General features: G+C 42.4%; 1 protein-coding gene across 1 annotated transcript; it reads right to left on the bottom strand.

Annotated features, from left to right (window-relative positions):
• Positions 1-641: 641 nt before the first annotated feature.
• On the bottom strand, positions 642-20,038 carry CTSC (cathepsin C). The gene is made up of 7 exons (XM_069808432.1): positions 19,832-20,038; positions 18,496-18,641; positions 8,986-9,152; positions 7,782-7,937; positions 6,058-6,173; positions 2,530-2,661; positions 642-1,779 (listed from the first exon to the last, which is right to left on the bottom strand). Exons 1-7 carry the CDS (start codon positions 19,995-19,997, stop codon positions 1,277-1,279), a joined length of 1,386 nt encoding a protein of 461 aa, XP_069664533.1. The 5' UTR covers positions 19,998-20,038; the 3' UTR covers positions 642-1,276.
• Positions 20,039-20,247: the final 209 nt, after the last annotated feature.

Here is a 20,247-nt window from a genome sequence, read left to right as displayed (position 1 = left end):
GATATTTTCATTACAGATAACTGTTCCATTTTTCTGTATAAATTTCCCTACACCCTAAAAAAACCCCCAAACATAGTATTTTTACATACAAAATACAATCTTAACTACTTTGGTCACATACTATTTTAACAGCAGATTACCAAAGAAGTCATCTTCTGCCCATGAAACTGGGACTCACCTCTAAGCCACTCCCATTCACTCATGCAAAGAACAGTAAAGATGAGTGCTGCACTAACCAAGGACTGTGTTGCAGGCGAGTTTCACCTAGAAAGAAAAGGTTAATTCCAAGTGTTGCAATCCTCCCCCCACGCCAACTCTATTTTTCTACCTTGTATATTTGAAAGAAACAGGGCAACAGATTAACAGAGAGGACTTAAGCAGGATTACTGGGGAATTAGCCAATTTACTCAATGAGTTGCCCCATATCCACAGCAAGGACTACTAGACTCCTGGACAACCTTGGTTGATGCTGCTGTGAGAATCATGGCCTCAGCAGGACAATACCTAATTCCTCTCCCCTCTCATATTTCTTCCACACCAGTTTAGATCCTGCTAAAGTAAAAAATTCTTGAGAGGAAGTTCAAAACTTAAGACAGGTCACTGAAATAAAGAACCAACTACTTCCACAAGTACAAACTCTATAAAGTGGGGTAATTTTTATTGAACTCCAAGATGATCAATTGCAAAGCGCAGCAATAAAATCCAGAACTGGAACATTTAGTAACAGCCTGAAATGTAGAATTGATTTTCATTGTGATAAAGGTTTGACATGCAGTTTTTGCAGGACACTTAAAGCTTTAAAATTTCCTTTTAATCAGTGTAATTGCCCATTCCCTCCCCAATACACACTTATGTTCTAAATTGCAGTAACTTCCTGATTTCTGAGAAGTAAGGCACTACAGTGTCCTTTCAGAGTAGTTAGATTATCATAGCAGATGCTTCCCTCTGAGATCTGAAGTTCAAGATTGTCCACGGAAGAAAATGCAACTGGTGACTGAAGATGTATATCCAGTGATGAATAACTACTATCACCACTGTTACCAAAACAGCCACTGCATTCTAGGTGATCTACTGTCAGACTCGAGAAGAAGCCTTCAGCGCACAGAGCAGAGCTAACAGTGTTCATCCTCTCATGTAGGGAAACCGTTTGCTCTATTCTGGAAAACTTCATTAAAGCTCCCCTGTCCAAGCTAGGGGACAGATTTTAATCACAGTCTCTTAACAATCAGTGTGTTCTTATGGCTGGGGACAAGGCACTACATGAAGACCTCTGCATTTATAATTTTGGAATAGGAGTTGCAGCCACTGCAATGCTTTCAATTGCACATTCATCAGTGCCACGGCGAATTCTGAAGTAACCATCTTCTCCCCACGATGTGCCCCAGCTGTTCTTCACAATCCAGAACTTCTCACCACTCTTTGGGTCTGTACCATAGCCCACCAGCAAGACAGCATGATTGGTCAATTCAAAAGGATTGAAGTCATCCTGCAGCCCAGTGTGATGGTAGATTCCCTCTTTATAAAGCATGAAATCACTATAAACCTCAAAGGCAACAGCCATTGGCCCATGCAGAACAAGTTCGAGTTTCATCAGGGCTTCATTGCAGCCTCCATAGAAGCCACCAACATAGTGGTACTCAGAAGTGTAGTAGTGGTAACAGCTGCGCTTGAAAGTGCATGGAGAATCTTGGGCTGTGTAAGGGAAGCAGTCCTCTTCCACCACACCAAAGTCTTGGACGTACTTTCCAGCAATGAGGTATGGGAAGCCACCATCACAACCTAAATAAAAAAAGTCTCTTTATTCCCTTGGAGAGTTATTTAAGGTGGGAGACTCTCTACTCAAATCTTTTGGAATACTTTTAGATACAGTATTGAACACAAACTGCAGTGACCCCAGATAATCCTAATACTTCAGTTAGCTACAGCTAGCTTTCCGAAACACACAAGACAAAATGCACATCAGTGGGAGCTATACTGGGAACACTAATGCATGGACTACCTTCTCATCCAATTGCTCCTGACACTCCCCATCAGGAAGAGCAGTTAGTTACATGCAGTAAAAAAAGACCTGTCCTAACATGGGTACTGTCCTTTAGAAAGCTTTAGTCATTGCTTTTGCTCATATCCTCCTCCTCCGGAATACGCTTTTGGTAGGATATTTAGTTCCACTCTTTCTAGGTATGCATTGCAATTTAGCTGTATTTTTAGCCCTAATCCTTAGATATTCCCCATCTCCCAGGCAGATCTACCTAAAAATCCAGTAACGTCCTGACCATGAGGCCACCTACCCTGGTTCAATCCCATCCCTACAGTAAGGTGGGCTGGCAGCTCTGGAATATTCTCTGCAATCTTTCAAAAAAAAAAAAAAAAAAAAAAAAAAGGGGGTACTATAAAGCATAGCCTACCAGATACTTTATGAAAAAACTAAATCATGGGTGATGGGGAAGGCATGGAAGTTTTTAATATACAGTTTCCTTCTGCAGCATTATCATTAATGAAAGTTATCTTTGTATACACCAGTGTACTTACCCTGAGAATACTGGCTGCAAGATACAACCTGCTGGGGACTAAAGATTGGTTTCTGAGTGTTGTTTGTGAGGATACGTATTCTTGCTTCCAGCATGCCCATGGAGGAAAATGCATAACAGCTGCCACATGAGCCTAAGGAGAGGAGAAAAAGGAACCACGAAGAGCTGTCAGTAACGTAAACAAGGCAAGTCACCTGCATTCAGGTACAACTATTGCTAGAGTTCACCGAAAAGAGTCAAAACCTACCAGGCAGTGATTAGAAGTTGAACACTGATAGAGCAAACTTTAAATATACATTTAGCTTTCAAGCATGCAATTCAAAAAGCAGTTATAAAGAGTTTGTGAAGGAACACTGAGCTTTTTCAAGAATAAGAGACAATAAGTTGCTCTTCAGTGTTTTCCAGTAGTATCATTTAAGACCTATGCTATTCCTTCAGAATGAACCTACAGGGACCACATTAGCAGGGCTGAGAAGGCTCATAACCTACTGCTTCAGACTATAACCCTTTATGGAGCGCATATGCTATGGGGCAATGAACTATTTTAAGTGAATACTGACAATATTGTTCTAGATTATTTCAACCTACCAATGGATATAATGCTTGAAAAAATATTCCACCTCTACAGCTACCCCTAAAATAACTTACTTTTGAGAGTATAGCGGTATAAATAGCAGGTTTGATACAGTGGATTCACACCAGCTCCCCTTACTTCCCAAGGGCATGTAATTGTACACTGGCTTTTCAGAGGCACCTTAATTTCCCTTCTGCTTCCTGGCAGAGTTAAGTCTCCTTACTTTTGCATCAAAATTTAGTATTGCTTCTAGTTTTGGCCTCTTCACTCCCTAGGGGCTTCCTGTAACACATTAAAAAACTTTGGAAGTGGAATGACAAGCATCACAGGGAAGGACAATTACTTGGATGAGGTCCTATTTTATCTACTGATTGTCACTAAGGTGCCCGATTTCCTTTTGTTTCCTGACAGTAGGAAAGTCAAATATGGCAGAGCTATGAAAAGGAGGGAGGCTTGAGGAACAAAACAAAATACTTTTCTCCTGAACTGTGTAGGTGTATAAAAGCAGAGCTATTACAAAAGCAAGACTTCATGAAATTGCGCCTCCGCTCAGTTAGACGTATCTCTGAAGAGAAGGGGCAAAATCAGCCTGAACGTGAACACTCTGCCCAGCAGGGCAAACTGAAGCAGTGAAAGGTGCCTCCCACTCGTTGTACAGTAACAGCATCTGAGATGGGCCACGCTGCAGAACTCTTTGTTGCATTTTGTGTGCAAAAATCTAAAAAATACAATTAACGCAACCATTTCAGTCTGAAGTCTGTTGGGGTGGTTGCTAAATTTCTTTTCTGCTACCACAGTGGTATTTGTGAGGCCCATAGCATGACAACCACACTGTATCAGCAGAGCCAAACACAGCTGCAAGAGTAGTTGCTTTTGTAAGCCTTCCCACAAATTCTTTTCCAGAGTCAACTAAAGCTTCAGCCACATCAGATACCACTCACTCTACATTACAAGGAGTAAGGAGGAGACACAGAGCATCTAGTGAAGAATCAGCTGACCAGGCTTTTCACCTGCTTTGATCTGCAGAAAAAGCTTGCAGAAAGAAGTCAGGAAGAAATTGGAACTGCACTCTAAGGCTAACAAAATCTGTAGGTTCCCCTCTTCTCCCACCCTGTAAAGTTGATAACAAGCAGCAACAGGGCTGTCTTCAAAGACAACATATCTCTTGGCTCAAAGATGCAGTTACTGCTCTATAAACAACCCGAGAACTCAACCTTTACTTTCTTGACTACAGGAAATACTAGCAGGGATGCTAACATGCGGGCAATAAGTATTACAGTCCAAGACAACTGCAGTTGCATGAAGCCTGCCATGTCTCAAGGTATTCTACAGAGAACGCACATTTCCCTTTTAATTCTTGTCCACTTCAGATGCTGCATTTTTTTCTCCTTAGGTAAAAAGCAGTGACTCCACGAGCCTGTGAGAAGTGGGAAGCCACGATCTTGTAATTCATACAATTCCCTCTGCATGCACCAGACAACTTGCATCTTACTGCTTGCAGCCTTTTCGCCCATGGCATTTTCTAATTAGTCATCTAATAATCTTAATGATATACAACTAAGACTTTCCAATACCATCATTTCAATGAAGCATTGATATCCAGTGCCTCAGAAAAATCATACAAGCTACCGTAGGCAAGACTTAATTTGTATGTCAGCACTACTCTGCACAAGGTCATCTTTTGGAGGTTTTGTGGTTTTGTTTTTTTTTTATTGGAAGCCTGAAAGCTAAAATTCTAATTTAATGGAGCAGAATGCAGATTGCACAGACATTTAACATACTCAGCATGGATTCTCAGATTACAGGAGAAGTGTAGGCAGCTTTATTATTGAAAGCAACAGACTAGTTCTTATTTAGAGAAACTTTGAAGTGACACAATGGAGAAAGGGTAGGTTTGGGACCAAGCGTTGAACTGTTTGGAAGGTAAAAGAGTCCTTGGGATATTCACAGTTCACACCAGGAGAAAGTACAGGACCCACACCTACATAGGACTGCATCATTTCTTGTTGGCATCTTTCAGTGGTGCCGTGTGTCAGCTTGTGAACTAGAACTTCCATAAGCCTTCCTATGCTTCTGCTACCAGGAGTCCAGCTGGCAGAATTTGGCAGAAGAACTAAGCCATAAATGAGGGACCAGTGATGCAAGTCATCCCCTCCTCACCATGCTAACGTTATGTTCCCTTCCCCTCAAAGTTGCAACCAGCTATCTACCAGTAGATGCAACTTTATTTGGAAATTGAGGAGTGGGGAAGGGACACATTAACTGAGTCCACTCCTGGCCTTCAGTATGTAACCATCTAATTCAGGTATCTTGCACCACAGTGCTATAAAAGCACTCCCTACAGAATAAACATATACCAGAATGGTATCCTTTTATTCTACTTTGAGCTAAATACTTCCCTATCACAGGGGCAAAGAAAAAAAAAAAAGTAGTTTTTACAAGTATTCTATATCAGTGTCCACACTTTTCATAGTGACTGACACCTCCACTTGTAACTAGCCATTTAAGTAACTCCTAAAGTTATCAGGGTGATAAGATTTGGAGGCAGTATAAACAATTTTCATGGGTTTATTCATTAAAGCTGCATGATAATTTGCCATCAACAGGAATGAGGGAAAAATTAATGTACATCAGTTCTGTCAGCATGCAGAAAACCATGACCGAGACTGTTTGGACAAAACTTGACAGCTGTCTTTATGCAAGGCACTGTGGTAATTGGCCTTCACTCCAGCAAAAGACACTGCTGTTTGGATAAGCCAGTACCACCACCACCTATTTCAGCAGTGTTCTCAACCAGGACTCCACCCAGTTTCCACGGGTTATTCATAGTAAAGGTGCAATCTATTAACAGCAGGACACTAGACAAAACCTTCTTGTTAACAGCAAATTACAAAGTGTATCAAAGGAGCTCCAGAGCATTTCATTCAGAGTTCTGATTTTTTTTTTTTTTTTTACCTTGATTCCGAACAGGGCTGACATAATTGACACCATTCACATTTCTCCAGTCCCAGGATTCTGGCAAGCTTGAAACTTTTTTGAGTAACTCGGGTGTTAGAGGTGCAGGCTTTGGTCTAAAGAGGAGAAAACACTTCTGAGTAACATATCACACTCTAGGCAAGGAAACAATCACTTAAGCCTCAGCCGTCACCTTCTAGCTTCTACTAGTTGCATCTACTTCATGCTAAGCAATTTTAAATAGTCTCCATCTAAGCTGAGTGGGTGTCAATCTCAAAAGATTAGTTTCAGCAGGATGCAAGACATACTCAAATTTTCCCGAGGAAATACATTATGAAGTATCCACAAGCTGGTGAGGTCAAATACTTCTGAACCAATCCGAAGTGCTGAAGTAACTCTCAGTGACTGTAGCAATGCTGCAACACAACTGCTACTTTATGCCTTTGCCATCACAAGGTATGCAGAATATCTGACTGCAGAAGGCACTTCACCTTAGCATCATGCACTGACAGCAACTACAGACTGTTTAACTGCAGACACAGACATAGCTTACATCAAGACTTCAATAACTGCAGACCCACTTGCTCCGGAGACTTCACTGGAGCAAGTTTTTACTGTGACTGTTGAAGAAGTATTGAATGTTACCTGTCCTCATCTACCACTTGCAGCCAAGTGATGCTCATATACCAGCAAGCCAAGAACTTCCTGCATTCAGCTTTCACATAACCTGATGCTTGTCCAGTAAGTCATGCACCAAGTGCCATTAACAAACACCAGACACAGGAGTTTGTTCTGAAAGCATGAGAGTGCCAACAAAATACTGTCATGGCACTGCATGGTGCAACAGAGCTTCCAAATAGGTTACTGTATTTAAGACTATCTACAAGGAGACTTCTGTCTATAAGATGAAACCATGATAATCTACATGATACTCCCACGCAAATCAGAATTTTTATTGTGTTGTAGGACCTTCTTCTACAAACATACAATTGCCATGGTTTGGAAAAGTAAGTAACTTTCCTACCCACAGCAGTATCAGAGTAGAAAAAGCAAAAATACAAAGAAGGTAAAACAGCTGTACAGAAGGGAAACTTCAGATCAAAGAACTAGTCCTCAAATTAATGTACAGGACCATGTGTCCATCCCCATTAGCATTCTCTGCCATGTGATCTGCAAGACCCTGAAGGCACTCTCAGGGCTACTTCATGCTTCTTCGCTCTATTCTTGTTAAAGAGGAGCCTAGTAGCAGGCACGGCAAATTATCAAAGTAACCAGGGAATTCCCTCAGAAAAATCTTATTCATGTTTAATAGCAGAATGTGGTTCACTGCTTTTTTAATTGCAATTATGAACTAGCAGAACCAGGAAGATGGTCAAGTAGAAGCTCATGACTATGGCAAGCAGCTGATGGGTAAACAGGAGAGTGAGATGACATCTGACACTGTCCCAACTTCTTTCCTGCACATATGAATTCAGCAGCAAGTTACTGTGCAAGATTAAAGGGTAGATGATCCTATTTGTCTCAATTGCTTGAGACAACAGATGCTCAGAATAATCATTCAAATGAAGAAATATATTGGCACTCCACGAAAATGAGCTGGAAGACCTTGAAACTTGATTAAACATCTGAGCTACCAGCCAAAACACAGCTAGGAAGAGCCAGGGCAAATACAAGCGGATTCTTTGCAGCAGTGGGGTTTATGGCAAAACAAAAGGCCTTCGTACCTTGGAGCTCTGGAATAGAGACCCCCAGCTCTTCTAGTTAGTTCTTCCAGGGCAAAGTTCTCATACTCCTTGTATCTTGTTGCTCTCCAGGACTTCTGGTGAGCATTGATAGCACTTACAAAGTCAAAGTTGTGCACATAACGTCTGCTTGAAAATCTGCAAACAAAAGCAACCAAATAAACCAGTAAGAAAAGGACTGGGATTGAAAAGTAAGTGTGTTCTCTAAACTGAATATGGAAGAGACTCCTTAACTCTGGAAGAGTCTCCTGGTAGGTACTGATAAAGAAACATGCAATTACTGGATCAAGGCAAGGTTTCTGAAATTTAAGACAGACTAACTCAAAGGCTACAATCATCATCTTTAGACACACCAGTTTTATAACTGGCCTTCACCACAGACTGAAGGAGCGAGCATCTGTGTGATGCAATTGGCAGATCCTCCTCTGTCTTTGTGCACTCAGGTTTATTCTGAACATTATCACTGGCATTAACTTTGTACTCGGTCACAGAATTGGTCCATACAGTTTTCGCTGAAACCTGAAGCCCAGTGTCCTGGTTTCAGCTGGGATAGAGTTAATTTTCTTCCTAGTAGCTGGTACAGTGGTATGTTTTTGAGTTAGGTATGAGAAGAATGTTGATAACACACTGATGTTTTCAGTTGTTGCTAAGTAATGTATAGTCTAAAGTCAATGATTTTTCAGCTTCTGATGCCCAGCCAGCAAGAAGGCTGGAGGGGCACAAGACGTTGGGAGGGGACACAGCCTGGGTAGCTGACCAGAAGTGGCCAGTGGGGTATTCCATACCATGTGATGTCATGTCCAGTATATAAACTGGGGGGAGTGGGGGCAGTGGGGATTGCTGCTCAGGGAATAATGGGGCATCAGTCAGCGGGTGGTGAGCAATTGCATTGTGCATCACTTGCATATTCCAATCCTTTTATTATTACTATTGTCATTTTATTAGTGTTACCATTATCACTATTAGTTTCTTCCTTTCTGTCCTATTAAACTGTTCTTATCTCAACCCACGAGTTTTACCATTTTTTTTTTTTTTTCCCCTCCCTCTCGATTCTCTCCCCCACGCCACTGGGTGGGGGGAAGTGAGTGAGCAGCTGCATAGTGCTTAGTTGCTGGCTGGGGTTAAACCACAACACACAGTTACACAACGTTTTATTCCAGTAAAAGGTCACTCATCTGTCACTTACCTTCTCCCGGGCTTTTGGAGAGGTAGCTTGGTTATGTGAATATCTGAGGGAGATGAAGAAATCTTCTGTCCGCTGAAACAAGCCCAGTTGTGGCCAAGTACATCATGTACCCATCCTGGTAGAGTCTCATTACAGTAGCTGGTTACATTCTGGCCTTCTATTTTGTACTGTAATGCAAAGAGGTTATGCTCGTGTTGAGAAGGGGCATTTGTTAGCATAGCAGTAGTCCCTACCCACCCAGCTGCTTCTTGCCTGTGTTTCAGAGGAAGTGGCCAAATATATATTCCAGATCAACCAGTATGTTTGATTTCAAGACAAGAAGTATCAAGAAAAGCTTAAGCAGATGGAAGAAACTGACCATTATCAAATTGCTAGAGAAAGACAAGCAGGTTGTGACTTACACTTTTAGCAACAAAGCATGCATTATATCAGTATCAACTAACAGGTGCTGATTGTTTGGGTTCAACAGTTACTTTCTAGGCAAAATGTAAAAGACCTCTTGGTACTTATCCTTCTCTTCAAGGCCCTGTGGCTTCTTGCATCAAATACGTGACTAGTCAAACTAACCCTGGGCTGCTGCAGAAGTTTAAGAAACTAAGACTCACAGCAGCGTGATAAGTAAACACAGGGAGGATGGTAAGTTTTTCACCAAGCAACCTCTCAGGGAGAATTGTACTATAGCATTTCTGCTTTAGAAGTCAGAACTGAAGATGAGACTTCCTGCAACTGCTTTAAGTTTGAGCTGTGGTGGAAGAGCATCAAGAAACAATTTCACCTGAACTAGCAAAATGAGACAAGAGGGAATGACGATCCATTGAGAGCAACGCATTTGAAGTTGGCGGTGAGGGGAGTGTTACTAAACCCTCAAGTCCCAAGTCCTAATACTTCCTTATTCAGTCACACAAGTCTTCATTTTACCACTGAAAAGGAGTAATAAGTTAATCTGTTCAGTAAAATGTGTCTTCATACAACAGCTAGCACCAACACTTTGCCCAGCTGTGTAAATTTCTTAGATTAGCAATTCTTTCACAGCAGAACGTCCCAGGGAAAATAAAAGGATTTTCACTCATCTCTTAAGGTTAAAGTCCATTTTGTGTTAAGTTACACAGGAGACTGAAAACCCCATGCAACAAAAGCTTTAACTCGAGTCTCCTAATCACACAAATCACTTAAACAGAATCCACGTTTCCTAGTCCAAGAATACTTTATTAAATCCCATCCCATTCAAGCTGCACATGTACAATGGTACAGGGATTTTGTAGCTATGTTTCAACAAAATGCTTGCTCAGCCTCTTCACTGAAGAGGGTGGTGGCTTACAGTGATGGAAATGCCTCAAGATGGAAAATAAAGTAAATAAAGAGACTGGGAGGTCTGTGACTATGTCAAGGCTCTGTGGGGAATCTGAAAGAGAACAAACACATAGTGAAATAATTAAGTCTATCAATTAGAGGGATAAAATTAAAGGTTAATCCTGTGGCTGTTTTAGAACAAAGGGAATTTTCTTTGTCCCCAGTTTGGAGGTTGCAGAGGTACCATATCTATGCCCTTGCTTGTCTAGCAGGGCGAGCATGTCTGCTGACCAGAGCAGGATGGGAGCCTAGAAGGCTGAGCTGTTACCTTGTTCTATTCATCCTATGTTACTGTGCAAGGCTGTGCAATATGGGAAATAACTACACTTGGCCAAATACCAAGGGCAAGGTCCAGAGATGACTTCTGAGAAATATCCTCTTTGCAACAGCATTGCTAGAAATCCAGACACTACCAAAAGCAACAAGTTACTGACTTTACATCAGTAAGTTACTGTGAGAGAGCTTTATTTGGCTCTACATGACAGGTAAATTAATACCTACCTGTCTTTTCTATCTAAAAGCTGCCACAGATTAAAACAAGACCAAGCACAGCCATTCTTGATATAGGCCTTCAATGTGAATACTTGAAGATTACTCAAGGAATAGGCCTGCTTCTTGCAACAACCAGATGCAGATCCTGCCTAGCATGGAGAGTTATGTTGAATAAAAACAGGTGGAACAGATTTGGGACTTCATGGAAAACAGGCAATGAGTTATCTGCTAACTAGCAAATTAAAACAACAACTTGCCTTTTCTTTTTTTCTCCTAGAAATCCCTCTCCTTTTACTGGAGATAAAATTTATTGCCTTTTTTTTTTTTTTTTTTTTTTAAGATGTAGATAGATAACCAGAATAGTATCTATACCATTTGTGCAACTTATCTTTTGGGAAAGTGAATTTAGCAAGTTTCTTATGCTGTTCTTTCAGTTCAAACACATCAGCAAAACTAGGAAGGACATGAGGTGACAGTCAGTGGCAATGCTTCAAGATAAACAAGAGACAAAAGCCAATTTCAGACAGTCTGTGTAGAAGCCTAAAATTAAGCAATTCAAGTCCTCTGTAGCTACCTTTTTGTAGGCTGGCAGACTGTAAGCTACTACTGAACCTGCTGTAAAAAGGGGACATAAAGTCTTCAAGACCAGAGCCCATCAATGGCATCTGGATAAAGGGAATTTGAACTCCAAGAGCCATTTTCAGCTAGGAAATGAAAATATATCCACATAAGGCCCCAATTTGCTTCCCCACCCCCTCTCATTTTTAATTGAGGGCCACTGATGTAGAGAACTGGCAAAGAAACCATTAGAAAATCCAATACCTATACTTAATTTCTACAAGCTAGTTAACTCCCCAATGGACCACATGTTAGAGGAGCTAAAATGGGATAGCAAAGTCATCGGTGCCATGACGATGACACCTACTGCTTACTACCAGAAGGTACAGTGTCAAATCAGTACTTCATTGCTATAACCACATGCAGCATTTCTTATTGCAACCAGAGAAGGGCTCTAACAGATTAGACCTACCAAATCTGACTGTACCAGTTTTAGAGGACCTACTATGAGTATGCTTGCCCAACAAAGTGTCATACAGTGGCGTGGCACCATTGCATGAACAACCACTGACTCAGGTGGATGCGATTTACAATGCCAGACTCAACCGAAGCTGCTGGTACAGTACCCAGCATATCTGCAGAACCCATCACAGAACAGCATCCTTCATGGAGAACAACAGCCACACAGCCGTGACCACCAGCAACTGCTGGACAACTGCTGCATACATTTCCTCTGCAGACTTAAGAAGATGGTTTTCATTTTAAAGTTAATAAAAGACCACTGCAGCCATGCCTTGTGATAATTTCATCAGCCAATGCTCGTATCTGCAGCATTAAGTAAAATCTATTCAGTGATCTGACCAATCTGGAATGACTCCTGTAGAAAGGCACCCAAACTATATTCACAGTTCAAATTCTGAGGTTTGAAAACATCAAGCTTTAATTCTATTTCAAATATGTATTTTTCTCAAGTCTGACAACTCATGTGACTTTGCCCAATGCCACAATTTAGTCAAGCAACTCCACCATTAACCTTTAAAAGGCTTCATGTACCTAAATTTGAAGGCTTGCTATTAGATACCTGAACCTAGGTAAGCTTTTTGGTACAGTATACTTTTATTAAAGTCTTTCCTGTGTTGGTCATCATGACATACTCTAATTGCATGTTGAATTCTAGTCCTGGTTAAAAAAAAAGTAATCATTTAAAGGTTTCTTTAAATTTTTAATCTCTCTAAGAGGAAAGCAAGAAAGGATGGACACAGCATTTTAACAGGGATTCAGCAGTGCTACATACACAGGCTGCCATCCCATCCCCTTTTACATCTATTGTTCTCAATTTAAGCAACGTTCAGGCAATAAGCCAACTCGAGTTCCTGGAAGCAGGACTACCCTATACCTGGAGCCTGGTGGAAAGACTTACCACTTGTTTGTCATCAAATTTACAAGTGTGCCTATGCATTTTAATATGGGAAGCACATTCTTAATTAGAACAGGACTGCAGACTTGCAGATGCCCTACTGTACAAAAATACATAAGATGTTATCAGAACAAACAACTGGATCTTGCTACTCAATATAAAATGCAAGCAAATATCAACTACAGATGCATTTTCTTTCCTCTAGGGAATATTCTGCAATTCAGAGATTTATGCTTGCAGATTTACACTTTAGGGAAGCAGCAGCTGCACACTGCCAGTTAAGTAAGCCCAACTAAGGTTAGAAGTTAACTTTCAATTGATTTACAGGATGATTAAATAGCATTAGCAACTCTAATACTTCTATTTTAGCAACATGGAATAAAATGCATTCAAATTATTATTATTTTTTTAATATTCTGAAATTTAAACATTAACTACTGTCACTTATCTAGGCTGGTTATTTCTGATCGGAAGTCCTTGGTTTTAACCAAATTTGGCAGCGTTAGGGAAGAGAGGAAAAGATGTGACAAAGATGTCACTAAGTCAGTCTGGAAAAGATTAGTGACTTGAGTGGTGGTATATTCTATAATCTATTTCTTTCTTTTTGCTGAAGTAGAGCTAACGTTTTAATATGAAAAAATGCCAGACTTCTGTTTTTTGCTAGAGGACATCTCAAAAGTCAGAAGTAGTACTGCTTAGCTTAAGGGACAAACAGTAAGAATCATAAAAGACTGCCTCCCTTCAAAGTAGTAGTCTTAACATTAAATAAATACTACAAAGATATCAAATAATTGAAACTAGCTAGCCTCAACTTTCCTTCCAGCCTCACTCTAGCTTTTTGTAGTATGCTGTTCCTATTTCTTTTGCCATCCCTTGAGGGGGGAAAGAAAAAAAATCTTTTAAGGCCTTGTATCTTGCATAGCCCTACAGAATCCTTATATCATCCAGCAGAATCACGCGCTCAGGTTTCTGCCAAGACTCAATACACTAACTTCACATCTAAGTTCAGTATAGGGACGTTTCAGCAGCACACATTAAATGAGAAACAAGAGCATTCCCATAAAACAAACAAGTTATTTTGTGCTGTAAACAAACACCAGGCAGAGTAACTACAACTGTGAGAAGCAAGAATGCAGTAGGATGCTGCATTTAACTTGGCAAGCCTTGAGGGACAATTCTATGTACAACAATAGTTAGAAATAAATCACTGTTAGAGATTCTTTACTTAAGCTATTAAAGATGTGCAAGGCTTTCTGTGTTATTGTATTTTTTCTGAGGAAAAAATACATTGATAAGCTCACCCAATCCAATCGTTTGGTGTGGAAAGTCATTTCCCCAGAGTCCCCAAGTGAAAGAACAAATAACTTTAAGGCAGTGAGGCCCTACAAAAATTTTAGAGGGTGTCTGTTTAGTAAGCCACAGGAACAAAAGGCTATTAAAAACTCACTAAAACTCGCATCATCATCAAACAAGCTGTGTCTATATCCACACAGTACAGTAGCTCTGATAAAGCCACTATTTAGACAAGCCCACAGCATTCTTGTTAGTAATAGCTTCATTCTTTAACATTAAGCTAAAATACACTGGAAGTTCAATTAGCACCAGTTGCACTTCTATGCTTGAAACACATGAAGTACTGTATTGGCTTAAATACTGTTGTTCATTTTGCCTAGCAACTCCATCCTCTCTGTTCAATGGCAGAATATGAGGAAAATGATAAAGCATCATCGTAGGTAAATCAGGATGCTTTATCTGCCCTGTCACCATGATGGGGTTTTAGCCTCATAATTTGACTTCAGTGCAACATAAACAGAACTTGAAATTTATGAACGGCCTTTAAGCAATGAATACTTTCCTGACAAGCCCAAACCCACAGCCATGGAAGATGTGCAAGGCTTTCTGTGTTATAGCTCCACCACCATAAACTGCTTCGTGAACCAAAAAGTTATTCCACAGTCAAGCAGTAACTCCAGAACATTGTTCCCATTAGAAGGTTATTTCACAGTGAAACTAAGGAATTTTACCAAGTTGTAAAAACAATAGCAAATTACTCCATGTTAAATATATTAATTCGGTACCTTCTTGCTGTAAAGCAAGAGACTGCCAGCAAAGATAATTCCTCCTTTCAATGAATTCCAAAGGGACTTTGTCTGATGACTTTCCACATTCGAAACAGCAATCAAGCCTAAGTGATATTCTAAGAGACTGCTTTTATGCTTTCCTCTTGCTGCACTTCTAGGGAGGAAGGCCCTCACCAACTAGCATTCTAGTTCACCCTATTTTAATCCAAGGGCTTCTAGATTATATGACCGACACTAAGCAAATGAAGTCTGCTATGTTTACGTTAGTTTCAGGTGCAAATGGTAGGGACATTTTAAACAACAGGCAGTCATTCTTCAAAAACCTCTGGAGCATGCATTGAGCAGAGTATATTACTTGTCCCCTAGAAGCTTTAAAGCAGAAGATGATGGAATAGGTTCTAAAAGAGCATTAACTGCATTTGATAGAAGAAACCACATTTTCAGTTCATACCAGGACTAGATATTTTGTATTTCTATTTCATATGTAATGCCATATTTACTGGATTAAAAGTAAACAGATATGCATATCTAAATATATCACAAGGTCAAGCAGTTCATAAGGAACCACTTCTGCCCCCCAAGTCCCCACTGACAATTGTGAAATAACAGTTTTGCAGACAGACAGCATTGCAAGTTGTTGCCTAACAAAGTCAACTAGTTGTCTGCAGCAAAAAATGCATTTACCAAGTGCTGTGGTATTTTCTTGTGCTTCTCTGCTATTACACTTGCATCTCGGTAATCTGTTGTTTCCTTTACAGCTGCAAAATTATAGAGAGGGTAACTGAATTGGGCTCTAATCCTCTCTATAATATTTAAGGAAAGAAGCCTTTAATTTAACCATGTCTTGCCGATGGAATCCCTACTACTGAACAATGAGCAGGACAAGCTTGCCATTTCTCAATACCAAAAGCAACTGCAAAACTAACAATTAACCCATTTGCCTACAAAGGGCTAAGACACATTCATGACCATGAAATGCAAGCTATTGTGCATTGCTACTGCTCAGGTGTGTATCTGACTTTGTTTTGAGCAGCAAGTTGGACCAGATGACCTCCAGAAGCTCCTTCCAGCTTGAATTATTCTATAACACAGTTTTGGTATATTAAGAGTAGTCTTGCAAATCAATGCATTTACATTTTCATAACCACAAAGGAATACATGAAATCAGTGGTTTTCAGTCACTTGACTTAGTGCTCATCTTCCAGGGATGTATTTCACGAGGTATAGGTAGCAGCAGTAGAGCCTTCAGTGACTCTCAACTCTCTTCAAGTTAGTGCCTAACAGCTCCATTTACATTCCAGAGCAGGCCACTCACTGTTTCTATGATTAAATTCCTCACATTCAAAAATTAGTTTGATAATCAACACTTGTTTCAAGTGCTCACCATACCGGCTTGTAAAGTAACTCTGCGTTTCAGTGTAAAGTATCAGCCTAAGGATTCCCAGTCCACTAGTTCAACTATATTTCTCCTCAGATGAGTTTACCAAGGCCAGTAATGACTGCTGAATTCCACCTGCCAGAGATGACACCTCAAGCCTGAGTTCACAGACAATACTAAAACATTCAGTGCTCCACTGTCCTCAGGGAGGCAGCAACTCCTGCCACTTTTGAGGCAGGCCTTCCCACTGTAGGGAAGCTCACAGAGGCATCCCTGCCTGAGAAGTTCCAGAGTCATTCTGCCCAGTTAGAGTACCCTTCAGTGTCTGCAGTTTTTGCTGTATGACCTACCAAACCTATGAGGAGTGTCACTACTTTATACAGGTGAGAGAATGTCAATCAGGTATTTCTCTGTCACTCTTTGCTTTTGCTCAAGTATAAGACCCTGTCTTAAGCAGAAGCATTCTTATTTTAAAGGTTTACAGTTATAAGACTGCACTAGTTTTAGCAGATAGTTAATTTTATTTATAGTAGCTCACACAGTGCTACATTTTGGACTTGTAGATGAAAACAGCGTTGGTAACACAAGGATGTTTTATTTATTGCTGAGGAGTGCTTACACAGCATTCAAGGCCTCATCTGCTTCTTGCACCGCCCCGCCAGTGGACAGGCTGGGGGTGCACAAATAGTTGGGAGGGGACACAGCTGAGACAGCTGATCCCAACTGAACAAAGGGATATTCCATACCATACAACATCATGCCCAGCAATAAAAGCTGGGGAAAGAAGGAGAAAAGGGGGACATTCAGACTTACAGTGTCTGCCTTCCTAAGTAACAGTTATGCATGATAAAGACGTGCTTTCCCAGAAATCGCTGAACATCTGCCTGCTGATGGGAAGTAGTGAATGAATTCCTTATTTTGCTTTGCTTGTGTAGGCAGCTTTTGCTTTACCTATTAAACTACCTTTATCTCAACCCACGAGTTTTCGCACTTTTACCCTTCCGATTCCCTCCCCCATCCCACTGAGGGGGGGAATGGGCGAGCAGCTGTGTGGTGCTTAGCTGCCTACTGGGGTTAACCCACAACAAAGAGCATGTAAACAACTTCACCATTAGTCTTGTAAAACAACCTACACGGCCCAACCAGCATGGAGGAAACTGCAGTTAAATTGGAGCCTCACACATCATTTCTATTCAGTAAGGATTAGAGTTCTCCTGGAAGAGTGGATCACTTACTTCTGTTAACATCCAAAAATACCGACTTGAAAATAGCTGCTGTGAAATAAACCAACTACAAAAGCTCCTAGAAAGACTATTGAAAGCAAAAGCCATTTCTTCACCCTCCTTACTACCCAAAGTTCAGAGATTTTATGCTTAGACAAGGCCTGGGTGTTTACTGTTGGCTCACCTAAAGCCAGACACAAGATCACGCTTTCTGACACAACCAAGAAACATGTTCACTGCTCCTGCCAAGGGCTGCACTTACCATCTGAGCAGTCTTGCTGCACAAAACATCTGTCTCGCAGGGTAGCAAGGTTCAAGCCACCCTCCAGACTGATAACGCCACTTGTCAGGACAGCAGCAGAGCACTCCTTAACAAGTGGGTCTTCTCCAGTCTACCCCCTGCCTACCAGCACTGTTTTCAGCTTGATCTGAAGTCATTAACAGGGAATAGAGATAACAGTATTACTACAAAAGAACAACTGAAGGCAGCAGGAAGGTTCCTTAGATGTTAAAGTAGTATTCTGGAATAAAATGTTAAGATCCTAGAAATCATCCAGCAAGGAGAGCAGATGGCCTTTCTAAGGTTTTCATGCATTTGAGAACATCTTTAAGAAGAGATAAAAGCAATGTTGTTTGCTATTTCACTTGGGTCAAAGGTGTCAGGAAGAAAACTGGGGAAAAAAAAAAGTTTCCAGGCCACAGGGAAACTTAGTGAAGGCCTTCAACTGCTTTAAGCATGCCCAGAATGGAAAGCAATAGCACCTGCAATAGATTTTTCAGACAATGCCCAATGTGGAATATAAATACCTCTTCCCTCCCTCTGCTCCCTACCCAGCCACTGAAAACTGTTTTCTTACATTTAAAAAAAAAAAAAGTCCTGTATATGGTAATCCAGGCAACCCTTAGAGCTGAAGATAACTAAGTGCCCCACTGTGGCACTCAGAGACTAAACAGAAGCCTAATTACAGGCCATTTTAGCAAGTCAGTGATGCAGAATACATGTTAACTCACCTTAAAAAATGCAAACCACTTGTAGTCATTTATCACAATTTCAAAGCCTTGATTGTAAATCAAAGTGAAGAAACCATAGTTGCCCAGACTATCCTGAGCCACATCTAACTTCTGAAGATTCACAAGCACCCTTCTTTCCACAGGCCCTGCAAGAAATACAAATGTTATTGCATGATTATTGCATGGAAGAGATAAAAATAAAAAAATCAGTACAAAGAATGTTGTAACATTTGTTTCATACCAAAATATAGTAAAATATGCTTGCTGAATACAGTCTTCTGTAAAAAGGCATCAAGCAAACACACTTCAGGGACTTCACTTACCTGCTAGTGAGTATACATGCTCATTTTTTCCACTGCTAGACAGTGTTTGCACATTTAATTAGCAACAGCAGCAGCACCAAACAGCTGCCACTGGGGAACATCAGCTTATTTAAACATAACTTGCTGTACAGATACACAGGACTCTGACGCTGTGTCACTCAGGCACTGTGTCTGCAATGACAAACCTTCCTCTAAAACATGTGGGATGAGCTATCAGCCGCCCCACGTTACTTCACACCAGCGCTCCGCCACCCTCCACCACTGGCCTCACCTCCACTGGTCCGACCTGCTGCTTGCCTCACCTGATCGAAAAGCAGATGGCTTAGAACGATACAAAGTATCAGTACTGACCCACAATAACCCAGCAGTGACTCCCCACTACTATTATCCTCTCATGGGGAGGGATGATTTCTGTTTCTCCTGACGCTACCAGGCTCCCCAGGCAGCAAGCTCTGGCAGCCGGCGGCCTCCCCGGAGCTGGTTAGGTGTGACTCAGGAGCAGAAGCTGCCTTGCTCCCGGGAATAACCGCCTTCGGGACAGGCTGAGCTGTGAGGGAAGGCACCTGTGGGCTGCGAGGAGGGAAGAAGTGAACCGGCATGAGCCGGGGGTGCTCACCGAGAGGCCTAGTCGAGTCCAAATGGAGGCAAACAAAACAAACCCCCAAAGTGGAACAGTAACAGCGCTGCCCGCAGCGGTCACCCACAGCCAGCCTGACGCGAGTGTTTCACGCTGCTTAATCCAAATCAACCTTTGTCTGCCTCAAGCCCGGCAGGGAGCAACGCAGGGGCCCGACCCGCAGGTGCGGGAGCCGCTACAGCCGAGACAGGAGCCCGCTTCCCCGCCGCTGGTTTGGGTTTTAGGGCCCTCACGGCGCGGAGCAGCCGCCCCTCTCCCCCCTCAGGCTCACAGGGACCCCCCCTCCTCCCGTCCCCGTCCCGCCCGGCCAGGCCGGGCCGACCCCGGGACTCCCTGGGGAAGGGGAAGAAGGGGGCCGATCCGCCGCAAGTCTCACCCGCCTGGGAGCAGTTGCCGTGGCGGCCGCCGCTCCGCCAAACGCGGAGCTCCCAGGCGCCCAGCAGGTCGGCGAAGGAGCAGTTGGCCGGCGTGTCGGCCCGCACCGCCGCGGGCAGCGCCGCCAGCAGCGCCAGGGCCGCGGCCCACAGCGCCCGCCCGGCCATAGCGCCGCTCCCGCCGCCGAAATGGGGCCCGGCGCCTCGGCCTCCCCGCCCCGCCGCCTCCCCGCCCCCGGGCCCGGGCCCGCCCCGGGACGGCCGAGCCGGGAGGGGCCGGGCCTCCGCGCCTGCACCGTTTGGGGGGCTGTGGGGAGGCCGACGTCCGTGTTTGTGTGTCCCTGCTCCGGCAGAGGTGGGGCAGAGCTCCCCTCCGCCCTGAGGGCCGTGACAAGGAGATGGGCCGGCACCCCGCTCG

This window comes from Haliaeetus albicilla, chromosome 20, assembly GCF_947461875.1.
Source record: "Haliaeetus albicilla chromosome 20, bHalAlb1.1, whole genome shotgun sequence".
Taxonomy (NCBI): domain Eukaryota; kingdom Metazoa; phylum Chordata; class Aves; order Accipitriformes; family Accipitridae; genus Haliaeetus; species Haliaeetus albicilla.
This window is presented reverse-complemented; position numbering and strand designations above follow the sequence as displayed.